Source organism: Microtus ochrogaster, unplaced genomic scaffold (genome assembly GCF_000317375.1).
Source record: "Microtus ochrogaster isolate Prairie Vole_2 unplaced genomic scaffold, MicOch1.0 UNK1, whole genome shotgun sequence".
NCBI lineage: Eukaryota > Metazoa > Chordata > Mammalia > Rodentia > Cricetidae > Microtus > Microtus ochrogaster.
This window is the reverse complement of record NW_004949099.1, coordinates 4,574,307-4,595,395: the sequence shown is the minus strand read 5'-3', so window position 1 is coordinate 4,595,395 and position 21,089 is coordinate 4,574,307. Positions and strand designations below refer to the sequence as shown.

The 21,089-nt window shown below is 52.9% G+C and overlaps 1 protein-coding gene across 10 annotated transcripts in view; it reads left to right on the top strand.

The window, feature by feature from the left end:
- Iqsec1 (IQ motif and Sec7 domain 1) overlaps positions 1-20,159 on the top strand; it is a 329,466-nt gene extending 309,307 nt beyond the window's left edge. For 7 of the 10 annotated variants that reach the window (XM_026788139.1, XM_005364875.2, XM_005364874.2 and 4 more), the window contains 11 exons: positions 633-794; positions 2,978-3,100; positions 4,241-4,407; positions 7,386-7,525; positions 7,917-7,946; positions 9,088-9,213; positions 10,245-10,344; positions 11,649-11,810; positions 12,399-12,575; positions 16,455-16,504; positions 17,585-20,159. In XM_026788139.1, coding sequence (XP_026643940.1) covers positions 633-794; positions 2,978-3,100; positions 4,241-4,407; positions 7,386-7,525; positions 7,917-7,946; positions 9,088-9,213; positions 10,245-10,344; positions 11,649-11,810; positions 12,399-12,575; positions 16,455-16,504; positions 17,585-18,085 — 1,738 coding nt within the window. In that variant the 3' untranslated portion in view covers positions 18,086-20,159. The remainder of the gene's footprint in view (positions 1-632; positions 795-2,977; positions 3,101-4,240; positions 4,408-7,385; positions 7,526-7,916; positions 7,947-9,087; positions 9,214-10,244; positions 10,345-11,648; positions 11,811-12,398; positions 12,576-16,454; positions 16,505-17,584) is intronic. The other 3 variants (XM_026788142.1, XM_005364877.3, XM_026788143.1) reach the window with 2 other exon arrangements.
- The last annotated feature ends 930 nt before the right edge of the window (positions 20,160-21,089 follow it).

The following is a 21,089-nucleotide window of genomic DNA, read 5'->3' as shown; positions in this document are numbered from 1 at the left end:
GGTTGTCTTTGCAAACTGCTTGCTGCTTTTCCAGCCTAGTAAAACCTGGGGGCTCTGGCTGTCAAGCTGGGGCTCTGTTGCAGCTGAGATTTGTGGCTTCCTTGCCCTCAGGGACCCCTCCTACCCCTAGCTCTGACTTAGCTGTCCTTATACCTAGGCAAGCCATGCAGCTGGGGGGGGGGGGGGAGGACAGAGCGTGTATTTGTGACACACTTGCTGAGCTGTAGGAGCAGGACTCTGAATTGGTGCAGGTAGGTGGCCAAGCATTAGGATCCCTACTTGTTACCTGTCTGCAGCTTCCATGAGCTGGCAGCGAGTCTGTTGCTGTGTGGTGTAGTTCATGTTTGCACAAGTATCTATAGGTTATTCTGACAATTGTGTCTCCAGCACCCACAGAAGCCTCTTCTGGGATCTAGGTAGTTGAGTGAGGGGTTTGGAACTAGACAAGACAGATGTCATTTTGAACTCTGAAGTCAGCACCCATGCTGCATAGGAGATCCAGGGGATGGAGTAAGTAAACAGAGTTGGTAGGATATGGAGCACCTATTAAAAGACCCACCTCCTCCCCTGCTCCCTGTGCTCTAGAGGTTGAGCAGTCATTACTAAGTATTCTTCTTGTCCATCCCACCCAGGAAGCCTGAAAAGGGCATCCAGTATCTCATTGAGCGCGGCTTCGTGCCCGACACACCAGTGGGGGTGGCCCACTTTCTGCTGCAGCGCAAGGGCCTCAGCCGCCAGATGATCGGTGAGTTCCTGGGAAACCGGCAGAAGCAGTTCAACCGTGATGTGCTCGAGTAAGTCTGGGGGGCCAGGGCCCCCTTCCACATGCACAACTTGCTGTTAGCGATAAATCCCTCACATGCACATCACCTACTCATGTGCAACATCAAGCTTGCTGTTTGCTGGGATATAGAGTTGCCTCTTTCATTCCTGGGATAGGTTCTAAACCCCGAGATGTTCAGGGTACTTCCTAAAATGCCCATTTGTCATTTGTCAAACATCTTCCTGCAGACTTCAGCATCTCACACCTACTAATTACCCCCATATGATGCCAGTGCTCTGTAGACAGATGTGGACAAAATTTGTTTGTTTGTTTTTCCACTATTTTGGGCCTATAGTTGGTGAATCTGAAGTTGGAGGACTTGGCGTGCCTGAACCCCACCTCTGCCACCCAATCTTATTTTCCGATCCAACACCCCATGCCATTTCTTACATCCCTACCCTGCCATGTTCACATTGACATCTATGCCTAATGTAGACTCCACCCCACTCCACCCAGAGCCTCTTGCCATCACACATGACCTTCAGGTAACCCACATCTATGTGGCCTCTTTGATCAGTCCATTCAACTCTGCCTAAGCCATAATCTCACTTTCCTGGTGGGCAGCACTCAGCCACACTCCCAACAACCCTGAAAGCTAGAGTATATGACACTGGGCTATGGGAAACCCTGCAGAGAGGAGGACTCCTGGGCCCATCCTCCAGCTGCTTCCGGTTGTGAGTAGTGCTGCCCAGGGTTTATTGTCTCCCCTAGCAGAAGGGCACACAATTTCTCTACTGTGTCTCTGCTTGGAAGTACACAGGTGGGTCGGGCTAAGAGCAGTCCTCAGTGTGATGGCCTGCTAGCTATCTCTGCTAGGACTGCCCCCATTTCTATGACTACTGAGAGATTGTACAACTGGCAGAAATACTGAAGTACTGAGCCCAGGGAGAAGTCACTATTGGGGAGGGTGCACATAGTTATCCTTGCCATGTGCTCAGCCATGTGCTTTGCAGAGGACAACAGCAGCTGGGGAGCAGAAATGAAACAGGCTCACGAGCATGGGTGTTCTGCAGTGTCCTGCAGTGTGGTCTCAGGCAGTTTGGCAAGGACTACTGCCCCTGCCCCTCCATCTCAGAGAGGTCCTGGCCAACACTGTCTTTTCCCACACAGGACACCAGGTATGAGGGGTGGGCCTGGGTCAGATATCCACACATGTGCTCATGCAGAAACCCTTCTGCACTCACACATGTGCACATAGACGTGACCAGCTTTGGTGGAGGCTGGGGCCTTTTAACCAAGGGCATGCAGCAGACCTCTGCAATGGTCCTCATGTTTCTTCCCCTTCGTTGCGCTACTGAGCATGGAGATCAAGGTGCAGGGAAAGCAGCTCTATTGCCACAGCACTGTCGGTCCCCACTGCCCACCCCCACCCACTGGGTTTCTGGTCTCAGGAAATCCTTGCATTGTTCTCCCATTAGAAAATAGCACTGGCCTCAGGAAGTGGCCAGGCCCCCAGCCCGCTCCTGGAAAGAAGCTGAACTGCCCAAATTTTGCCTGCCTGCTGCCCTACTTGGGCCCCAGGATGGGCCAGGGAGTGGAGACAGGTCCCTGGCTGATGACACCACCACAGTCCACTCTAGCTTTGTAGCTTCAGCTGCTTTCAGAGGTGACACGGACACCCGGCCGTCCTGGGAAATGCCTCCCAGGCCCCATCCTCTCTGCTTAAGCCTCATCACAGAGAGACTTGAGAGTGTACCTGTCTCCCCTCCTGTCCTGTCCTGTCCTGCATACTAGGATGACTCAGTGTCCAGTGTGGCTCTTGAGAGGCTCCCACCAAGCCCTCCACAGAAGAGCAAGACTACTGCCTGGGCACACAGCCTATTCTGGCACCTGAGGGCTCTCTCTCCAGGGTCCATCCCCTGTACCCACAGAATACATGAACTACAGTGCTGATCTCTCCATTGGAGAAGAGCCACATCTTTGGGCTCCTCTGTGGAGAACGCCATGCATGCATGGAGCATATGTCTCCTAAAACTTCGGGGTCTCTGGGTGCCTCAGAAGCCTGGGGATCTGAGGAGCAGGCTTTCCAGAGGCAGTCTGTCTGTCCCCATAGATCCAAGGATCCTTAGTTTTTGACACCCCATCATGTGACAAAACTGGATGTACCACCCCGTGGGCCTGGCCGCTCTCACAGGCCATCCCTCTCTGTTCCAGCTGTGTTGTGGACGAGATGGACTTCTCTGCCATGGAGCTAGATGAAGCCCTCCGGAAGTTCCAGGCACACATCCGAGTCCAGGGGGAGGCTCAGAAGGTGGAGCGGCTCATCGAGGCATTCAGGTCAGGCCCTGTGAGGGGTAAAGTGGGATATACCACTTTAGTGGAGAGGGACATGCCCCTCATGGGACACATCAGGACAGGTGTCGATGCGTAAGTGGCTCCCTGTATCCCAGGCACTGGACTGGGCCCCTGGTTCCTGGCAGCTGTAGCTTGGAAGGACAGACCTTATTCTGATTTTTCAGATGAGGAAACTTAGGCTCAGAAGTTAATGTTTCCTCTGCTAGTATTTTGATCACTCTCTCAAAGTTCTCTGGCTTTCCGGAGATAGCTTTCCATTCCCAGGCCTACAGTGTCTCGTGGTGACCCATGACAAGCTATAAAACCATGTGTCCTGGGCTACTCACTGAATCTACCACTTCCCTGCTATGTTACTTTATAAAGATTACTTAACTTCTTTGTGCCTCCCTTCCCCCACCTGTGTGGTGGGGAAGTCAGTAGCACTTAGATGGGTGGAAGGATTGAGGGACCTATGTAGCCCAGCACCTGGTACAACAGTGAAGTTATAGTCATTCCCTCGTGGCAGTGGGCAGACCTGCCATGTTGGGGCCTCCATGCTTGAGGCTTGGAATAGCAGGCTCCTATTCACTGTATCCAGCTGTAGAAGTGGGGTGAGGATGTGGAAGGTGGACCACTCCGGGGTGTCTTCCCGGGAGGAATGGCTGGGCCTGGCTGGAGAAGGCAGAATTGCTGCTATGCTGCTTACAGGCATTGTCGTCTGCTCTGTCCCTGCCCGTTCATGGCGTCTTCAGTCGTTCATGCGGGAGGATGGTGTGATAATGAGTGGGGCAGAGCACGTGACTAGTGTTGGGTCAGCTGCCTGAGGCAGAGGTCTCAGGCAGGCACTGAGGCCATAGTGAAGAGAAGCTGGCATCCTCCCCATGGCCCTAGATGACCAACGTCGCCCTCACTGAGATGCGCTCATCCCAGGCAAGAGAATGAAGGACACGGTCTTGAAAATTGTCCTCTTGTGCCAGCCTGTCCCATAGGTGAACTACATCCCCACAATAGCACTTGGATCCCAGGGAGCTGTCGTTCCTGGGCAGTCAGCAATCTCAGTGGCATGAGGATGGGAGAGGCTGGTGTTAAGACAGTTCACGTGCAAGGCTTAGGTGATCCCTAACCAGCTCCCTGTCCTTCCAGCCAGCGGTACTGTGTCTGCAACCCTGGAGTGGTACGGCAGTTCCGGAACCCAGACACTATCTTCATCCTGGCCTTCGCCATCATTCTGCTCAACACAGACATGTACAGCCCCAATGTCAAGCCTGAGCGCAAGATGAAGCTGGAAGACTTTGTCAAGAACCTCCGAGGTGAGCCAGGAGAGGACATCCTATCACCTAGCCCTGCTCTCCTGCCCTGAGGACCCAGACACACTGAGAGGACCACACAGATCTGAGATCTGGGTTCAGAGAGCCCTTCAGAGTGGAGTGTAGCCTGCGCCATACATGCCCTTCACCTCAGGGGGAGCAGTGTCTGCTTGTTCCAAGGGCAGAGAGGACCTTCCTTAAGTGGACATTTACCTCATGGATATATTTTGAAAGGGAGCCCTCTCTGCCTTTCCTGTCAGCATGGTGTTTTCTTACAGTGATAGTGGTAGGAAACCCCATGTATTGTCAAGGAAGTAGAATATTGCTTCCCAGCTGGAGAGATACTGCCTTTGGCTGCAGGTGAGAGCATCACTGGAGGTACTGTGTATATTACCTAAAGAAGCAAAGCAGACCCACTTGATCAGATTCTTGAGTGCCTACTGTGGCTCTGTCATCTGTCCCCTGTGCAGGAAGATGCTCCTGGATGGTGCTCTCCAGTTCCTATGAACTTTTATGTTGTCTTTACTCACTGTAGCAGGAAGGCTGGGAACACCTCACATCCCCTGGGCAGTGACCCCATCTTAGATCTAGACACACACCAATGGTTCCTGCTGGTCCTATGGGGGCAGGGGAATAGTGCTGAGTGGGTCAGGTCCAGAGTCCTCATTGCATGAAGCTTGTGGTTGCGTGTTGACCAAGGTAGCTTGTGATTCCTAAGGAGTTGTACCACCAGGAGGGAGACAGAAGGCAGAGAAGTACAGGGGCCAGGTGGTAAAGCAGAAGCCAGGATGCTAATGGCTGCCTCTGCGGATAGCCCCAGGCCCTGTCTTACCCAAATTCTCTTGCTGGACCAAACTAATTTTTGTGGTGACCCTTGGTTGAAAAGCCAGAACTTTTTCCTGGAGGAAGAAGGCTCCAAGAGGTACAGGGTGACTGGGTGAGATGTTTAAGGTCAACCACCTTCAAGGCAGTGCTTGAGTCTCTCCCTCCCCCCTTCTCTTTCCTCCCTGTCCCTCTCTCAATGTGGACCCAGCTGTTTTGGGATAAGAGTAGTGTTATAATCCGGCTAGGCAGGGCAGGGCTGAACACCCCACTCCTAGGGAGGCCATTGCTCCATCAGCTCTCGCTACCTCTTTTCCAGTTAGGAGCTTGTGTGTCTTTGGTCCAATCTGACCTGTGCTTCAGAGGGGGCTGAAGGCTTATAGGGAGTGATAGGCCCAGAGTCACAGCAGGTGATTGGTAGGGACAGGACAGGGTCTAGACCTCTCCAAGTCAGGGAGCTTCTGAGGGAGGCTCCCCACCCCAGCACTGTTCCCTCAACAGTTTCCTCAGTTTACTCAACAGTGCCAGCAGCAGGGAGGTCCTGTAGTGTTCAGAAATGGTGAAGAGGACTTGCTCAACATCTTGGAGCCTTCAACGTTTGTGTTTTTCTTTAAATTACATTTTATTGTTTGTGTGAGTATGTGTCCGAGTGCTCAGAGGTGGTAGGAGGAAACCAGCTCTCAGTCCTGAGGAGACTTGGGTTGCTAAGGTGTGTGTATGGAGGTCAGAGGACAATTGGAGGGGAGTCACTTCTCTCTTCCTACCCTGTGGGTCTCAGGAATCAGACTTAGGCCATCACTTACCCACTGAGCCATCTTGCCAGCCATAATCTATCTTTAAGAAACAAAAAGTGAAAGTTCTCCAGTGTAGCCCCTGCCTTACCAAGGCCACATCTCTGAGGGTCTTGGCCTGAGCAGAGCAGCCGCAGCAGGGCCCTAGGAACTGAGCCCATCTGTGGAGAACGTCTGTTCTCATTACGCTGCATCTCTTTGGTTCTTGTCTGAGGAGCACACAGTAAGGTGGCTGAGTGGCTGATATAGGAAGCGGGTGGGAGCTTGGGTCACTCAGCCTTTGAGAGGAAAACAGTAATGCTACCACCAGGCTGGTATGTGTCTCTTCTCCCATGACACAAGCTCCTCAAAAGCTTTCAGTGGAGAAGAGGAGGTTAGAAGTGCTGATTCTGGTGGGCATGTTCTATGGGAGGTCATAATCCTCACAGTCCTGGTCCTGTGTGGGCTGAGGGCTAAGTTTGCTGCAGAGAGCCTGCTCTCCTGAGGGTTTCTCTCCCCGCCCCCCCAAAAAAATTTTTTACTGTAGGGGAAAAGGTGGTTTATGTGCTTGGGGTTATAGTGGCCTAGTTATAGTCTGGCCTAGCCTCTTCCATGGGATGGTGACACCAAAGATAGCCACAGCTCTGTTGAGGTTGCTTAGACACACCATGAGCCTCGCTCATTTCTCTGTGACAAGCCCATGTATTAACCGATGCTCTTGGTGATTCAAAGGACACCAAACCCAAGAGACTAGGTCACTTACCCATAGCTATGAGCTGTGAAGGGACATGAAGAGGACTTAGCTTCAAATCTGTCAGAGCCTGAACTCACACTTCAGCTTGCATAACCTGTGCACAGTAGACCAGTGGTTCTCAACATGTGGGTCGTGACCCCACAGAAATGGCATATCAGATATACTGCCCATCCAGTATTTACATTACCATTCATAACAGTAGCAAAATTACAGTTATGGAGTAGCAGCAGCAAACAACTTTCTGGGTCCTCACCACCACATTGAGGATCTGTATTAAAGGGTCGTAGCATTAGGAAGGTTGAGAACCACTGCCCTAACCTCACCTGTGGAGTTGGAACCTTTGTGGCTATGTCACAGGCTTCACTTCATTTGTAAAATACACCTACAAAGGCCTGTGGACATGGCGGAGAAGGTAACACAGCCCTGTTCTGTGATCTACTGGTTCTGGTGGGAGGACTCAAGAGACCCACAACCAGGACCTTGGAAGGTCCCTTCCAAGACCAGGAAGAGGTTTGCTCTGCTGGTTCCTGCTAGAAATGTGTGAATCCAAGGTCTGCTTGGGGGCCCCAGACTGAATGAAGACTCTGTTGCCCAAACCCAGCCACTCTCATGTCTCCTCACTTTCCCTTGACCAGGTGTGGACGATGGCGAAGACATTCCCCGGGAGACGCTGATTGGGATCTATGAGCGGATCCGTAAGCGGGAACTGAAGACCAATGAGGACCATGTGTCCCAGGTGCAGAAGGTTGAAAAGCTCATCGTGGGCAAGAAACCGGTATGCACTGGGCCTGGTCCTCTACCCTTAGTGTAATCCCGGGTCAGTTCAGTCACCACTGGAAGGACCCTCCTGGCCTGGTATGAGTAGTAGCTTTTTATGAGTAGTTCCTCTGGTGTTTATGAATTGCAGCTGCCCACCTGAGAACATGAGGCCCTTGGTGACTAATGGGCCACAGTGGCTTGTGGTCTGTGCCTGTGCCTGCTCAACACTGGCCTAAGGATGTCCTTAGATCCTCCAAGAGACCACAGAGAGCCAGGGCCTCCTTTTGGTAGTACTCCTCGGCAGCCTGGTGGGTGGAGAGAAAGAGCAGGTATTCTGGGCAGAGGGAGGGACACAAGCTACCATTGAGAATGGAAATGTCAATTTAGTTTTTCTGGTTTTCCTGCAGATTGGATCCCTGCATCACGGGCTTGGCTGTGTGAGTATATCTCTGTTCTTCCTCTGATCTCCAGTTCCTCTCTCATGCCAAGGTGCTGCTACAGAGTCCAAATTTCCAGAGAGAGCTGAATCTCAGTTTCATAGTTATCTAGCCTCACACTTCTGTGGGTCCTGAGACCTTAGGGTTACAAGGAAGTGATGGTGGCTGAGAGGACTTTTATGTGACCACCAAGGACCTTCCTGTCTCCCCCACTCTTCGCTCTGCCCCTCACTTCATACCTTCACTGTCCCAGCCACCCTGTCTATCCAAGTGTCCCAGAATACACAAACAGGCACATCCCTGAAAGTCCCCATTATACCCACCTACCCGTCCTCAGCCTCTCAGGACAGCCTTATCCCAGACTGCCCAAGGAAAGACTCAGCACCCTATTCTCTTGTCCCCTGAAGCCTACACCTTCCATCTGCCCTCATACTGAGCTTCCTGAGCATGCCAGATTGGCCACACTGTCTCTCTCTCCTCCCAAAATGCAGTATTGAACTTAGCAGTTCCACCAAGCAGCTGACAGATAGCTGACTTCCTGTGAGCAGGCCTAGAGGGTTGACTCCACCAAACCATCTGTGTCCTGTGAGAGCTAGGACTCCTAGAGCAATGCTGGACCTTGCTAATGGTGTGCCCCTGCTATCCCAGAATACTGGCTTACAGTTTGGCTATGGCAAAGTTGTGGGGATGCTCCTATGACCCAATGATGATTTGTGCAGAACACACGACAAGGTCCTGGCCAGCAGGCATTAGAAGGCACCGTAGGGGTAGGGTTTGGGAGATGTCCCTGGGGATTCAAATCAGAGCAAGACTCTGCGGTGTCTTGTAGCAACTCCCAATTCTGCATGCCTCCGTTTCCTCATCTAGAGAGGACTCTGGGAAGGTTGTCTGCAGAAACAGCACTGGTAAAAGAAGGTGCTTTTGGAGGAGTGAGAATATATGACTTCATCTCTGGCCAGGAGTTCTCTGTGGCGTGTTAGGGAGGGAAGCGGGTATGGCAGGCGCAGGTGCTACTTCAGTCCTGCAGGAGAGCAGAGGTCAGGAATCTCAGAGAGTGCCTTTGGGGATAGTGGTAGAATATTCCCTCCCATCCAGGTCCCTTAGGGCAGGTGGCCATAGTCACATGTCTTTCCCTGCACAGGTGCTCTCTCTTCCCCATCGACGACTGGTCTGCTACTGCCGGCTTTTTGAAGTTCCAGACCCCAATAAACCCCAGAAGCTGGGACTGCATCAGAGAGAGATCTTCCTGTTCAATGACCTCCTGGTGGTATGTGGTGTTGGGGGCTATCAGGGTCCAGATGCCCTTATGCCTATGCCTGAGCAAGGGCTTTGGCCCATAATAATTCAGTTCAAGAGAGAGGCTCTGATTCACCCATGAACAGGGGTGTTCCTTGTTCCATGTGAACATCAAGGGTGCCAGACTCCAGAGACCCCTCAGTGTTGAAGGACTCTGCACCCTGAGCAACGCATGCCCCTTTTCAGGAGAGCTCCACATAGCCACAGACCCCATAAAACTAAGGCTTCTAGTGGAACAGTCTCCAGCCTACATATGGCATTTCCAGGTGTATCACTGGTACTGGGCAATGTAGGACTCCGCCAGGCTCAATAGGTCACGCCCCCCCAAGCTGGCAAAAAAGTGCTTCTCTCCCCCAAGTAGGATTTCTCTTCTAGTTTGCTTTCTATGCCATAATAAACACCACGATTGAAAGCAACTTAACTTGATGAGGAAAGGGTTTAGTTTAGCTTAGTTCATCTCGAAAGGAAGTCAGGGCAAGAACCAAAACAAAGCAGAGACCATGAAGAAATGCTGCTTACTGGCTTCCTCAGTTTGCTCTCTCATACCAGGACCACCTACCTGCCCAGGGGTGGCCCTCCCACCTCAATCAAGAAATGCCCCATTGACTTGCCTCCCAGCCACTGTAATACAGGAGCACAGTTACCACACTGGCTTCTGGTCTCTATGATAACAGTGCCTGTTGTGATGGGAGAGACCTCACTCAGGCATGAAGGTTTGAACCCTTGAACAAGCCATCTCAACTCTAAGTGTCCTCCTGTATAGAGAACTTCTTTCATGGGACAGGCTTTCTGCTGGTCTGGAGGTGATGGTCTTGCTCTTAGGAATGGCTCTGAAAGAGCAAGTCCTGGCCCTGAGGTCAGCACCACTCCGCCTTAGCTGCCTGTTCTCAGGCATGGGCACCAGGCCCTGTGCTGTGTCTTGTGCTTCGGTGTCAGCTGTGATGGCACAAGGACTCCAGCCCCCACAGACACTGCAGCTTCACTCCATATCTGCTGCCCTAGGTCACCAAGATCTTCCAGAAGAAGAAGAACTCGGTGACATACAGCTTCCGGCAGTCCTTCTCCCTCTATGGAATGCAAGTCCTGCTCTTTGAGAACCAGTGTGAGTCCCTGGGACCTGTGGGATGTGAGAGGGCACCCCCCCCCTTTGTCCCTGTCACCTCCAGATAGGATGCAAGCCTTCTGGGTACACATTCTGTCCTTCTCAGGACAGGCTAGATGAAACAAGTAGTACTTGTAGTTTCCCAGGGACCAGGGTTTGACCAGGCAGAAGTGGGTTTATCTGTGGCATGTCCAAGAGAAGCATTCAGTGAACAGTCCAATGACACATGCAGAAGCTGGGAGCTCAGTATCCTAGGGACGCCCCGCCACTTGTAATGTGGGCACAGTACTGCCTACCCTATAGGAACCCCCACAATGGCTCTCACAGTAGTATATAGTTGAACCCAGAGCCTGCTCCTGCCTCTGGAGCTGTCGTTATTGCTTAGGTCTGACCCCTTCTCCCCAGCCTACTACTTGCTTCTCCTTTGTCTCTTCCGTCAGAAGTCCCCAAGCTGGGACAGTTGCTCTGCTTAGTGTGGCAGGGCTGAGGTGCTTGTAGTAGTGTGGGACCCCTCCTTGTCTTGGCACAGGCTGGTACCATCTTCTGATCAGCCTTCCAGAAACCTGCAGGTTCAAAAACTCACCACAGTTGGCTACCAGAAGCACGGTCCTAGCAGCCTGCATTGAGGCTTTCAGCCCTCTTGTTTCTCAGACTGGGGGATAGAAAGATGCTTGTCCTGCTTCCTCACAGCCCTTTCTTACCTTGGCCCAAGAGTGAAGCTGGGCTGTGAATGCTGGTGATCATATGTCATATGCCCCCAGCTCAGATGCCAGGTGACAGCACCAGCTCCTGCAGTGGGAGCCCCTCACTCAGTAAATCCTATGTGATTTGAACAATTTAAAGTGGCTAAGTCTATATCTAAATTTTCACGTTCGATTTAGATACCTTGGGCTTCAGCTTGGTGCTGCTCAGAGCTCTTTCCATGTGCTCAGGGAGATGCTCATCAGGGCCTCTACTTCCAAGAAAGCCGAGCCACTGAGAGAGATTGTTTGATACAGGGTAGGGGACATGGTACCCCCGAGGGAGCCAGCCATGACTGAAAGTCTTTCAGGAATAAATGACTGTTGTCCTGAGTGTCCTAGGGGAAAGGATAAGACACCACAGACCTGAGGATGCCACTGTCTTCCAGGACTTGGTGCCTGGTAGTAACCATGAGCTTTGGGGTAAGCTGAATATCTTGGGAAGAAGGCCATTTCCTGCTATGGTTCTGCCACTTCAGGGCCCATCCCAAGGTACACCATCCTTTGGCCAGTGAACCATCCTCTGACTGCTGACTCCATGGCCCTTCCTCTCTTCCCCTACAGACTACCCCAACGGCATCCGGCTGACATCTGCTGTCCCTGGAGCTGATATCAAAGTGCTAATAAACTTCAACGCTCCCAATCCTCAGGACCGGAAGAAGTTCACTGATGACCTGCGGGAGTCTGTTGCTGAAGTGCAAGAAATGGAGAAACACCGGATAGAGTGTAAGTCCCAAGCAGGACATTGAGAGGCACTCCATAGCTCCTGAGTCTCAAGAGGTCTTCCCAGGGAGCCTTCCTGTCAGGTGCCAATGACAATGTTCAGAGGTGGTTGGTGCCAGGACTCCCTGAGACCCAGCAATGACTTATCTAGGTCTTTGTCTCCTCAACAACATGTGCCAGGGCAGCCCTTGGGGAGCCATCCTTCCCCTCAGCATACTGCTTGCCTTAGCCTAACCCTTGTTTCTGGTCACTGTGGAGTTGAGTTTATGCCATTCTTATCCTCATTCTAGCCCAGTGACTGTTGGGGCCCTAGCTCCATGTCTCTGCAAACTTGTAGAGTCCTACCTATTCCTCTGACTCTCACAGTGTAGCGCCACTCCTCTCTCAATGCAGGCCTTACTTGAAGCCCTCCTGAGCCTAAAGTGCTAGCTATTCTTTGTTATCACAGGCAGCTGGCCTCCAGGCACTCATTTCTTGTCCAGGATGCCATGATGCCCCCCCCCTTTTTCCAGGAATCTCCTCCCCTGTTCCAAGAGTTAGGGCCCGGGACAGTGGCCACTGCCTCTCACTGGTCCTCCTGCTCTGTTCCAGCGGAGCTCGAGAAGCAGAAGGGTGTCGTGCGGCCCAGCATGTCACAGTGCTCCAGCCTCAAAAAGGAATCAGGCAACGGAACGCTGAGCAGGGCCTGCCTGGATGACAGCTATGCCAGTGGCGAGGGCCTCAAGCGCAGCGCCCTCAGCAGCTCCCTGAGAGACCTCTCAGAAGCCGGTAAGAGCTGAGCTGAGAAGCAGCCTCTCAGCCGGTGCATGCAGGACTAAGGCCTGGCGTCCATGGGCAGGCATGGTGCTGGAAAGGGCTGCTCAGGCATGGACACAGTTCTCTTGGAGGTCCATGAGCATCCTAGGACTGTAACGGAATACAGAAGTGTCCAAGGGACAGTCTGGGCAAGACAGCTAGGGATGGCACCCCATTTCCTACTTCTCCCGGGGTCTTTATCACTCCCCCCATCTATCGCGCTAAGGCTAAGAGCATCAGGCTGGTGCGTCCCATGTGCTCTCCACTGCTGTGTGTTCTATGCTAATGACTGAAATGAACGAAGCCTACTCTCTGGGAACCTCCTTTGCCACTGTCCTGGTTTTGCTAATGACTGAAATGAACGAAGCCTACTGTCTGGGAACCCCCTTTGCCACTGTCCTGGTTTTGCTTCCTGTAGGGCTCTTTTCCTGAGAATTCCAGGCCTCTGTCTAGCCTAAAGCCACTGCCACAGTAGGTGTAGGAAAGCAGAGTGTGGGGGAAACCTGGTGGAAGCTGTTCACCGTCAGCAGTATTTTCTTATTTCTATAGTTTAATTTGCCATTTAGCCCCAGAAAGCAGGAGCCCTCAACCGCCTAGATTTCTTAGAGGTAGAGAATACTGTGAGCCTCAGGAAGATGCTATCAGTGGACTCATATACAGCCTTGGAGTGGGAGTGGAAGCAGGTGCTGTCAGAGCAGCAGCCCCTTAGCTACCACAAGTGTCTCACCAGTCAGTGTGCACGGAGCAGTATGGCCTCTATCCTGTGAGGTGGGACCCTCAGAGCCTGCCCAGCACTCCCTCCCAGCCCTCCCACCATAGCTCTGCCTCATACTGCTTTCTCATTCCTTAGGAATTGTTTTTTCCTTTTTGAGTTTCCTTTGCTTTTGTCATTTTTTTTTCCCATGGTGAGAATCTGATACCACCAGCATGAGGGTTTAAGCCAGGGCTTCTCAACCTGGGCACTGAAGACACTCTGGGGCAAATAACTGCCTGCCATTGAACTGTGCCTGGTTCACTGAGGCCAGCAGCACTTTCTCAGTCATGACAACCTGTTGCATGTCCAGAAATGCCAGGTATCAAATCACCCCTGGTTGAGAACCACTAGCTTCCCAGTGGCCTGTTCAACCCAGCCCATGTCACTCGACTGCTTGGGCCCTGGGGTGGTTTGAGTCTGTGCAGTAGCCCTGCTGTGACTGAGACCCAGGGCAGCAGGCTCAAGGATCAGGTAGAATTACCTGCCTGGTTGCATCCCTGCAAGATGGAGCTCCTTAATGTAGCTGCTCTCTGAATTGTTACTGGTACTTTCCTGGCAAAGTCAAGGATTTCAGGGACAGAAAACTCAAGCATCTGAGTCCAGACCAAGACTACCTGTGATGCCCAGTGAAGCAGCATCTTATCCTGGAAGACACTGGCAGGGCACCTGGAGAGGCAGGATTCTTGACCTGGGCAACAGCTCCCAGTAGGCAGCCAAGTCGTCCTCACTCTCCACAGTGCCCCTGTGCAAGCCTGAGGTGATGGCAGTCAGGTGCACCGTCTCATGAAGATGCAGGCTTTTGCCATTATTTTGGGGCAGGGTGCCTTGAGAGCAGCGGCCTTTAACCCATCCCACCACACACAAGGCTGACCCAGCTATAGCCTGGGATGGCTCACAAGCAAGCCCATCTATAGACATCTCTCTTTGGGAGAGGGAAGGAGACCCAGCTTGAGGCCTGTCCTCTTCCCTGGGCCACAAGAGCCAGGGCCTGTCAGCAGACACTGTAGTAGCCGTGCCCAGCCTGGCTCTCCCCAACTAAAATGGCCAGCACCAAGTTCCCACAGAGACATCGTATCCTGTACCAGGGCAGTCCATCTGTAAGAACTCATGGCAGATGAACAGCTGCAGCACCTACTACACAATGTCCAGTAGAGACTGGGCAGCATGGGTTCTGGAGTCAGTTGCCTGAAGCGTATGCCATTACTCTGCTCCATTCTTGAACAGGCAGGCATTGGCCTCAGTTTCCTCAGCTGTACTGGCAAGTCAATGCCTGTGAAGAATTTAGAACTGGCCGGTAATCCTCATCAGTGAGTGAGGTTCGAGGGCCACGGTGCAGGAAGGAGAGCTCGTCCTCCCTCTGAAATGAAGCCAAGGCATTGAATATATGAGACCCTTGGAGATGAACCATGCAGACCAGGCAGGGGGTGAGCCTGTGCACCCAGCATGCCTTACTCCCCTTTACTGAATGTTTGAACAGGCTTGTGGTGGTACGGCAGTGAACACACAGCTTGCTCTATAATTGATTGTGGAGAGAGCTGAGAAGTAAAAAGATGAAACTGAAGACACTACAGCCTCCACTGGGCAGTGCAGCCGCTTCTCTGCCCCAGTTTGGGCTACGGGATACAAGCCACCCCATCTTTTCTGGGGAACCCAAGACATGGGAGGGGCTTGAGAGCCTGTCTGAAGAATGCCAGCAGGGAAGGGATACTCTTCATGCATGTGTGGTGCCACAGTCCTGATCACTCCAGAGAGCACTTTGGAGTCAGGAAATCGCCATCTCACAGATGGCAAAACAGGCCAAGAGCCTAAGCAGTAGTGGGTGTACCCTTTGCGCTCACAGTCTACTCCTGCCATGTCCTGGACCTCATTGGGAAGCCTCTTTTGTACCTGAGATGGGGAAACAATCTTTCTTCTCACCAAAGGAAAGGGCCATTCTACTGGGGATACCCAGCAGCTGATACCTACCTACACGTCCTGGCCCTCTTTCCCCTGACCCAGATTCTACCATGAATCTGGGGCTTAGGGACAGCAGGCAAAGAAGGCACTAGATCTACTCCTCCACATCTGCATGTCCCTCCTGGTCTCAGTGGTCGTGTAAGCGGAAAAGCCCACAGTTGTGTCCAATTCAGCAGTTCAGCTTTGAGGAACAGCAGCTCTCAGGCCCTGATGATAGGCCCGGTCACCAGACAGGCACACAGCAGCTTCTTCATCTTCCAGTGCCCACCAGCTCTCCTTGTGGGTGGAGGTAGCCCATGCCTGGTCTCGGCCTTGGAGCTTCCCTCTGACACATACAGCCTGGTGCTCAACTCTCAGCTAGTGCTGCACCCACAGAAGCTTACAGGAGATCCTGCACCCTCACACAAGAAGTCAAGGAGAGACTTCTGAAGGGACCACTGAAGCATGAGTGGGCTATTGGAAGGCCTAACCTCCCTTTGATGTAGCCAGCATATATTGATGGGTGGGTACCTACCATGTTCTGTGTCCTCAATGTAGACATTTGGACTTAGAGTGCATTCTGAGTAGGAGAGCTAGATTCAGGAGGCAGGGCACTGCACAAACTAAACCGTATCCCCAGAGGCACCAGAGGACAAGGGGGCCAAGACTCAGTTTCCCCTTGACCAACTGCTCTTCCCTAGAAGACAAGGAGGGAAATATATATATGTAAGCATGCATGTGGATATGCATATATATATATATATATGAAATCCACTGGGGGTCAGGGGCGTTGCGCTGTTGCAGAAGTTGTACCCCCAGCTGAGGCTGGCTGTACTGAGTCAGGTGAGCAGGCAGGAGTTTGAGGTGGTGGTACACATATCACCACCTCAGACCCCCTCCCAGAAGACCACAGTTCAGGATAAACGTTACAAAGTTGGACCTAGTTTTAAAAACATTTTCTCCCTTTCGCTGAGCGTTTGTTCACGCCATTGTTTTTAAAACTCCTCACTGCACTGCTGCCGGCCTCCCCACTGAGCCCATTCAAGTCCCTTACCTGGCAGACACATGGGCCAGCCCCAGCTCTGGGCAGTGGCAGCGGCAGGCGGCAGTGGCACCAGGCCTGGTATGCGTGTCTAACCTCTGGTATTGCATGTTCTGGGCAGGGAAGCGAGGGCGTCGCAGCAGTGCGGGATCGCTAGAGAGCAATGTGGAAGTAAGTAGGAAGCACCCCGTCCAGCTGGCCATCCTGTGTCACCCACCCTTGGTTTCTATGTTGTCTTATTTTGCTCTTCCTTCCCCATCCTGCAGAGACACAGACTTGGCCCTCCCGCCCTGCCTGCCTCCGCCCTGCATGCAGCTTCTCTGCCTAGAAGCATCCATGCCTCTCACTGCTTGTTCTGACCCAAGGGTTGGGCAGAGGGAGGGTGTGGATTTTGTGTTTTCATCTCCACTTAACCCCTGTTCCCTGTGGTTCCTGAGCATGGTGAACGTCCTGGCTTTCAGGTCCCGCCCCGGGCGCAAGCGCCACCCGCCCCTCACTCATCCTCAGCTCTCACTGTTGGATGTGTCAGCCCCACTCGCCTGTCCCTACGCTCCGCCATCCATCGCTTCCTTCCTGGAGTTTTACTGGCTGTGTGTCTGGGGTCGGACACAATGGAATCGCTTAGCTAGCTAGCTCACAGGAGGAGTTTCCAAGAGAAAGGAAGAGTCAGTGTGGATTTCATGAGCTTTCATTCATTCCCCCCCCCCCATTGCTCCCTGCTGCCCACACCTTGACTCAACCTACTGACCTTTTTACTCCTCCTGGGTTTATAACAGGTAGCTGCGAGGAAAGTCCTAGGCCATGCCCCCCGCCCCCAGGGATAAGGTCATAGGGTCCTACCTGTCTGGTACCACTTTTCCAGATGCCTCTGGACCCCACATGGCAGAGGTCCCAAGAGAGTTCAAGGCCCAACTTTACAGGAACCAGGTTCGTTCCTTTTCCACACTCACTGCCACTCCCTGGCCTCACATGCTCACAATACCCTACCCTGTCCCGTGGGATGATGTCTCACTCTGGCAGCGGCACAGCATGAGCAGAAGCATCCTTGTGCTGTTGCAGACAGGAGATGCCCCTCACCTCCATCAGGACCAGCTCAGCTGCCCCCCCGCACAGTGGCTGTCAGGCCGAGCCCGCATCCTTCCCATCCTCGGGCCCAGCAGTCAAGTGGGTGACTTCTGAAGTTGGAAAACTTGGTCTGGCCTGTGTGCTTTGAGATCTTTTAATTTTGGTTTCTATGAATTTCCTTTTTAGGGCTCCATCATTAGCAGTCCTCACATGCGCCGGAGAGCGACCTCAACACGAGAGTGCCCATCTCGCCCCCCCCAGCCCGTGCCTAACTCCTCCTCTCTCCTGGGTTCTTTGTTTGGGAGCAGGAGAGGGAAGCCCCCTCCCCAGGCCCACCCACCCTCGGCCCCTCCCCCAGGACCCCCTCATGCCCATCACCCTGGGCCCTCAGAGGGCCCTCTGCTTGGGCATCATGCACAATACTGCCATGCGCAGCAGAACCCACCCCCCTATCACCACCACCACCACTACCACCCACCCCCACACCTCCAGCACACCCACCAGTACCACCATGGCCCACACGGGGGGCACCCCCCATACATGACCCATACTCACAGCCACCCGCCCCTACCCACAGCTCACTCTGGTCACGCAGGGCATGCAGCGCATCATCATGGGCAACCCCCTGCCCCACCGCCCCCCACCAGCAGCAAGGCCAAGCCCAGCGGCATCAGCACAGTTGTGTAGACAGCCTAGGCAGTCGCCTATCACACACCAGGCACACAAGGGCCTACCAGGCACCAGCCTCAGACCAGCCGAAGGCACCACTGTTTCCACTTCCTCTGCCCCCATAGCCTGAGTGGATCCATGGGCTTGCCTTCCACAGAGCAGGGCTCCCACTCTGGCTTAGCCCTGGCACCCAGTCCTCCCTCAGCCCAAGGCTGGGCCTCAGCCACCATTGGCCTTGACACGGCGCTGACCAAGGAGAAGTGGAACTGGCTCTCATCCTGTCAGCCCTCAGCTCCTCACTCTGTATACATCTGAAAACTCAGCCTAGCAAAGAAAGCATGAGATACAAAAGTCAGACACAACAACCAACCCCAGACTGGCTGTGTTACTGTTGTTATTGGCCGTGGGCAAATATAATAATAATAATAATAAGTAGACCTGATATGGGTGATGAAAATACGTAAGTAAACTTTATATAATATAAATATATAAATATATAAATACATATATACATACTGTATAGGTAGTGTTTGTGTGTGGAAGATAAGCATTTCATCCACAAAGCTAGCACTAGGGACCTCCTAAGGACTGCCACATAAGTGACAGGAAGTCAATCTAGATAAATGTGTGAGTAGACCAAAAACCCTGCTAGAACAAACCCAGATCCTTCCATATTTTCATACAAAGAAATTCCCTCTAGCCTGGCTGAAACCTTATACGCTCATAACTCACTGTGCCAAGTAACACAGCACCTGACTGTCTAATACCCCACTCTGCTCTGTATAGACCCCTCTTTTATTAACAGAGTACTATTCTAAGTAACCAGTATTAAAACTGCAGTTATCTCCAGTAAGCAACTAGGCAAAGCGCAGTCACCTCAGCCCCACAGATCCGTGGACACTTTATACTGGCTGCCATAACTTTGAATCCCATGCTCTACATTCCTTCCCTCTGTACATGGTGAGCCACACTCCCCTCCCCCACAATCCTCCCATGGCCCACATGGCAGAGGGACCCATCCCCAACACAGTGACCACTCATCTTTGTCCACCAATGCCATAACTCCCTCATCCAATTCCCAGTCCCAGCAGGCGGGTGGCGTGAGCGCTGGGCGGCCCAGGGCAGTGTGTGTGTCCCGTGTTGTGTTATGAGTGGCAACAGCAATCACTGTAATTCCATGCAGCCATGTGCTCGTGACCCCTGTGTCATCACCGCGCCTAGCCAATGAGTGCTTGGCCCTGGCCAGGTGAAACCCCCCCCCCCCCCCTCTCATGGTCCAGTGAGCTGCCAGGCCCCACATGCCCCCCAGCTGTGTTCTTGTCGCTTTCATGTGTGACACCATGCACTCCCTGGGGCCACATGCTGCCCACGTTCCTGTGCCTGAGTCACCCACGGGCTATACTTTACAGTTTCAGCCCTTCCAGCCACCGCAGCCTCCAGTGCTGTGCTCCTAAGCCTAGGACCTGAGGACTGCCTGTGGCCTCTGCCTGCGCGGAGTCCCTTTCAGAAAGGAAGGAGCTGCCGCCTGACCGTGGGCTGCGTCTAGGACCTTGTGAGCCAGCAGGAGCCCAGTCTGGCCCATCACCACCCTGCTGGCCTGCCGGGGCTGCCCATTTCCCTCCTCTCATCCCTGTCCTGTCATCATCGTCGAGGTCACGTACCAGCAGATCTGCAAACTGAGCACTTTGTATTTCTGCAGAGAGCAAATCCCGCAACATGGAGGTCAGCCTTCTGTCTCCCAGTGACTCAGCCTGCCTGCCCCATCCTCTGTCGGCATGGCTCATCTTTCTCTTGTCATCTGCACAGAAAGAGAACTGATAAGCATAGTGTATCTGACTGGGACCAGCTAGCAGGGAGCTGCCTGCCTCACAGTGCCCCGAGTCCCTTGCTTTCCTTAGGCTCTAAGCACTGTCTTTCCTCAGTTGAAGGGCACCGTCTGGCGAGGAAGGGGAACTGTGCTGCATGTCACCCAGCACCAGTCCTGTGGGGCTGTGCTCTCTGTATTGTACATTTGCAAAATACAGCAGTGTTACTGTTGCAAATAGTTGGAGTGGTAACATTAAATATGCCGGCTTTTCTCACCTTCTTCTGAGCCAGTGGTAAGTTAACCATGAACTTGAGACTGTTCTGAAAGACATGGCCCTTAGATACACTCTCACTCTTGTTGAAGGGTCACCACTCAGGAACAGACCTGAAGGAAAGCCCAGTTTATCTGGTGGGCCGGGGCCTCCCTCTCTACAGTCCTGTACTTCCTTGACTGGTCAGGGCTCTGGGCTCCTCTCTGCTGCCTTCCATGAGTCCTTGAGACAATGCTGAAGATAATAGGTGCGTTCTAGGGACTGGTCTTCTAAGCATACTCGGTCTTTCTCGGGGTTCCCAACTCCCTGGGTCATTGGGTCAGAGCGACGAGACCTTGTGATCCTGTGTTGTGTCCCAGGCAGAGAAGTGTCTTCAGGATGTGTCTGGGCCTGCGAGTCATATGGCAGAACTAGCTCAGAACTCGCTCGGAAAGCACAATCTGCTAGCATACTGTGGCCCACATTGCCTGGCATGCAGTCAGGGCATTGAGCGCTGTGGGTCCCTATCTGGGGAAAGCCAGGAAAAGGCAGAGCCCCTGAGTACCACTGTCAGGACACACCGGGGCCTGCACTAGTGACACAAGTTATTCTGGTCATCTGTGGAACTGGTGACCAATGGGAGGCAGCCGGTAACCTCACAAAGGGCTTTCTGGGGACAACAGTGAAGTTGTGGGTTTGTATTTTTTGAAGCTCCCAAGTGAGTTGTATAGTAATGTGAAAATAAAGTTCACCTTAATGTGCCGTCAGTGTCCCCGCCGCCTGGTGTGGAGCATGCTGTCTAGCACATTTCAAAGCCTCCTGAGTGTTGTAAAGGGCTAAGCATCATCAGGGTTTGCACTTGTGCTGTTCAGAGACCTGAGAGCCATCCTATGTGGTGGGGGAGGGGAAAGCCCAGCCAAGGTACAGCTGAGCCTGGGTCCTATGGGAGATCCCATACATTCTAG